General features: G+C 39.4%; 1 protein-coding gene across 1 annotated transcript; it reads left to right on the top strand.

Moving 5' to 3' along the window:
• Nucleotides 1-794: 794 nt before the first annotated feature.
• On the top strand, nucleotides 795-2,892 carry LOC137618662 (uncharacterized). Its single transcript, XM_068348799.1, has 3 exons — nucleotides 795-1,008; nucleotides 1,222-2,346; nucleotides 2,870-2,892. The coding sequence occupies exons 1-3, from the start codon at nucleotides 795-797 to the stop codon at nucleotides 2,890-2,892; spliced, it is 1,362 nt and encodes a 453-aa protein (XP_068204900.1).
• The last annotated feature ends 2,255 nt before the right edge of the window (nucleotides 2,893-5,147 follow it).

Genomic DNA, 5,147 nt, shown 5'->3' with positions numbered 1-5,147 from the left:
ACAAAACGGATTATGAAGCGGAGCGAAAAATCTATTTTTGGGTGTGATGGCCATGTCGTCCTGATGGAAGTTCCTTAAAGTAGCTTCCTAAGGGATATATGTACTACAGTGATATTCCCAGAGAATTTTACCTTTAGGTATCCAAAATTCTAACTCCTGGAGCGAATATCCTTAAATTTTCTCTCAAGGATATTGCATGATATCATAGGACGGATTCTTGACACGCAACATAGCAATCTGCACCCCTAATAGCGTTTACGCTTCGAGGGGTGTGTGGCAGAATAGAAGGGGAGCCGTATCAAGGTTACCTCTTTTCTCGTACTACTATTGAGGGGAACAGGCATCTATGTACCGTTGGCTGTTATGTACCTCTGGCTTCTATGTACCATCCCTAGCTGCTATGTACCATACATTGCTGGTATATACCATGCATGGCTGGTATGTACCTCAAATAGTATTAACACATAAGTACCTTATGTAAATTGTAATATTGAACTTTACAAAGTTAATATAAACCATTGCAAAGTTATACCCCGAACGGTGGAGGACACTGAACCTACCTAACTACCAAACAAAATAAAAAAAACAAAAAAAAAACAAGCTAGCTGAGCAGTGGCTCAGCTAGCTTGTTGATGGCTGAAGGTGAACAGTTACTGAACTCTATGCCAGATAGAGTCGACAGAGGCACAAGGTTCGAAGCCCCACCATAGCTCCTTCGAGACTACTGGATCTGCTGAGCATTTATTTCCTAACTCTAGTGGACGTGCACTCTCAGTCATCCTTTTTATACCACCATGGCATCAGCGGTTTCCTGTTGCTCAGGATGTGGATTATGTGTTCACCTTAGACAGGAAGCCCTTATCTGTGACGGATGCAACAAGTGGCGCCACCGCTTATGTGGTACAGAAACATCACAATCTGAGTACCGGAATATAAACAGACGATTGAAAGCTAGTCAAGTTTTCATGTGGTGTTGCCCAGACTGTCCTGACTGGATGGAAGTTTCAGGTACAATTATAATTATCTTTTTGTTTTCCTATTATCTTTTTCATAATTATCTTTTTGTTTTCTTAGGCCCGTTGATAAAACCATATAGCTGGCTTGGGTGTGTGTGGGGGTGGGAGGGGGGGGGGGGGTGTCCTCACTGTCATTTGAATGCGTCAACATATTCTGTGAGAAATAGCACTTGGAATACACCATTTTACACTCACGTGGTTTCAGGTGCCGATGCCGATGATCCTTCTGATGCCTTCCCAGTTGAACAGCAGCCTGCAACAATCAACAACACACCCAATAACTTCAATATCATACTTCCTATTGATAACATCACGCCAGTTGCAGAAACCTCATTAGTTGATGAAGTGTTCGACAACTATCCTTGCAGACACTCTGTGACCTACAAAATTGTTTCCGGTGGAACAATAAAAGGCAGCTCTCTCCTCGCTGATTCATTGGGTTTTACGTACACCAAGAAGCGAGAGTCGTCTATATCAGTAACATGGATATGCAGCTACCGTGGTAAAAAGTGCTATGCAACAATTTCACAGCAAGTAGGAACAATGAACTTCAAAAGTGGACACCACCAACACACACATCCTGGGGATCCTGGTGCTGAACTCAATGCATCAACACGAGCTTTCGTTAAAAGGTCAGCTTTGGAATGCCCATTTGCATCATCTGGGGAAATAGTAAAGAAAGCACTTTCAAGCTGTGAAAATTCAGATGTTCCCTTACCAAATATAAACACTCTAGTCAGATGCACCAATCGCGCCAGAGAAGGACAACGTCCAAAACACCCTGAAGATACCAGTTTTAAATTAAACAGAGATCATGTTCCCCAGGACTTTCTTCACGCTGATCTATTTGAAAATGGGCAACGGCATCTCATATTTGCAACGTCTATTCAGTTGCAACACATGTCCAAGTCTAAAACTTGGTACGTGAACGGCACTTTTAAACTTGTTCGTACCCCTTTTGTTCAACTTTTAAGTGTCCATAGTTCTATAAAGAAGGATGAAATTTTCAAACAGGTTCCATTGTGCTTTATCCTAATGTCAAGAAGAAAGAAAAAGGACTACATACATGTCCTAAGAAAAATCAATGAGTTAACACCATCAGTTTGTGAGGTTGCTGTGGATTTTGAGAAAGCACTATGGTCGGCAGTGCGAGTGTGCCTTCCCGAGACTTCCATTCATGGCTGCTGGTTTCACTGGGCCCAAGCAGTGTACCAAAGAGTAAAAACACTAGGTCTACAAAATGTCTATATTAATCAACTCGCTGTAAGACAATTCATTCAGCAGTTAATGGCGCTGCCAAACTTACCTCCATCACATATAGAGCCAGCTTTTTGCCATATCACTAGCCAGCCACTTCCTGATCAACGATTAAAAGATCTCATTACTTACTATAATAAAATATGGATCAGGAATGAGATGCCTCCTCCACATTCTTGGAGCTGTTACAAACGCCCTGTTCAGACTAACAACGATGTAGAAGGGTGGCACCATGCGATTAACAGAGTAGTAAAAAACAATTCAATTAACACGTACTTCTTAATTAGAATTCTCCTTCATGAATTCAGTAGAATTCCCATCATTGTAAAACTAGTTAAACAAAAGATAATGCACAGATACCAAAGGAAACATGCTGTCAAAAAGCAAATTGCCCTTGATGACCTCTGGATGAAATATGAGAACAAATTCATATCAACATCAGACTTTCTAAACCGCTGTGTCGAACTGATGGATCATGTAGATGAAAAAGAATGTATTAACATTGTGCAGCTTGCTGAATTTTATTGCTTCAAAACTTTTAATAAATGTATACAATTTACGGTTTTGTGTTTTATATCCTTGTGTGTTCTTATTTCCTTACTTGGTATCTGGTACATAGCAGCCTTGATTGGTGCATACAAGCCAAAGTAGTGGTACATAAGAGCTAGTACAGAGCAGACCAACAATGGTACATATAAGCCAAACAAGCGGTATGTAGGAGTCGGTACATAACATCTAGCATTCCTATTGAGTATGACAACAGCGACATTTCCAAGATGGCGTATATTCCTGGTAGCATTGAGCATGGTGCTACAGATACAGTACTTCAGGAGGGATACTGTGAAGATCTTTTCTTTTTCGAAAAGATGGGTGGGTCCATCAGGACGACATGGCCATCTCACCCAAAAATAGATTTTTCGCTTCACATCAAAATCCGTTTTTTGAGCTCAAGCTATGTCGTCCCAATGGAAGCATACCAGAATATTAGTGTATCTGTGGATTTTCATCAGTACCTCAACCTTGGGACAACCTTTCTATGGTCATGTGGACCAATTGAGACAGATGACGTCACCGTTGTCCGTTATCATCACTAATCATAAACGATGTTAGTGCTTCCTGCCCCCTACAGGGAAGAGTCATTCTAGACAGTAGAAAAGGGGTCTCAAGGTTAACATATATTGTATGAACAAACATAAGTATACACTGAATATACAAACAGACTCATATTTTGTATATATTGCCGAATCAATATTAGTGTCTCTTATATCTATTGTTTGTGAGCATACAACTATATGAAGAATACTTACATTAGTAAGTCAAAGAACTCTGGCATTCCATACATGCAATTGTCGGGCGAATTCGGACGCAATACATTCTAATAGACATTTATTCCTAATAAATGACTAAATGAGTTAACCAGTAAAACCAATGTAGCATGACAATGGAACTATACACATAATGAATACAGACTATATTTCTGTCTTGAAAGGAAAGAACTGATGAGTGCCACTCTCATTGAAGAAAACTTTTATAATAAATTTTCTCTTCATGATCTCTGTACCAGTTACATTCTATCGACACTGTGAACTACGTACACATGGCACTAGTGCTATCTGTATAATTCCACACTTGGGATTTAGTACAGAATTAGTGTCACCATGGTAACACTCATTTAACCCTGGAACGGTACGGTGGGTCGTCTGCGACCCCGAGCGTAAAAAAAAAAGAGGTTTTTCTCACGTGACTCACCCCCGTGACTGAATTTGTGGGTGATCGACCTGCAGTAGGTGTCTCGCCTACACGCTCTAGTAGTGTTCAGATGTGCATTGCTGTAGCTGTACTCCTTCCCCGATTTCTGAGACGCGTCGGGGTCGAGCGCGACCGAGTTTACCCTTCTAAGGTAATTTGCACAATTATCAAAGTTATTACGTATTATGAAATTGTCGTAGAATGGTGCAACTTGTATAGGTTATCAGTTGTGGAAAGTCTTGGTGGATTGTTTGGCTACCATGTGCATAATTTTTTTCTTAGTTAAAATGTCGTTCATCACCACGAGGACCATTTTAACGCGAGTGCCCCTTTTTAATTTTTTTTCATTTTTTTGCCAAGTCATTTTTCCGTAAGATATTGCCAAATAGTGTCATAAAACTTTTGCTTTTTTAGTGTTGGAAAGTGTGTCTAGATGATCTGGCTACCCATGCGTGACTTTGTTTTTGTCAGATACGACGTAGTTATTGGTATATTGGGTATTTAACTGCGGTTGCCAATTTCTGTTTTTTTTCAATATTTGTAAAAATTTACTACGTAGTAAGGAATTGCCGTATATTATTGATTTTTTTTTCATGTTTATGTGTTAGAAAATGTGCTTTGATGGTTGGGCTAACACGTGCATGTCTTTTTTTTTATCTGAGATGCCGTATATTAGAATGTTGGGCATTTTTCCGCGAGTGCCCCTTTTTATTTGTTTTGCATTTTTTTGCTTAGTCATGTTACCGTAAGGAATTGGCAAGTAGTGTCGCAAAACTTATATTTCTATAGTGTTGGAAAGTGTTTCTAGATGATCTGGCTACCCATGCCAATTTTTTTTTTAGCCAGATATAGCGTATATATAGGTATGTGTTCAATTTTCCTGTGATTGCCATTTTTTCGTTTTTTCCCATTTCTTTCAAAATTACTACGTACTAAGGAACTATCACAGAGTAATGATTCATTTTGATGTTTATTTGTCGGAAAATGTGCCTTGATGGTTTGCCTAGCACGTGGCTGAAATTTTTTTTTCTGAAATGCGTATAATAAAATGTTGGCCATTTTTCCGCGAGTGCCCCTTTTTATTTGTTTTGCATTTTTTAATTAGTCATGTTACCGTAAGGAATT

Source organism: Palaemon carinicauda, chromosome 2 (genome assembly GCF_036898095.1).
Source record: "Palaemon carinicauda isolate YSFRI2023 chromosome 2, ASM3689809v2, whole genome shotgun sequence".
Lineage (NCBI taxonomy): Eukaryota > Metazoa > Arthropoda > Malacostraca > Decapoda > Palaemonidae > Palaemon > Palaemon carinicauda.
The sequence above is the reverse complement of the archived record's forward strand: the minus strand, read 5'-3'. Positions and strand labels throughout refer to the sequence as shown.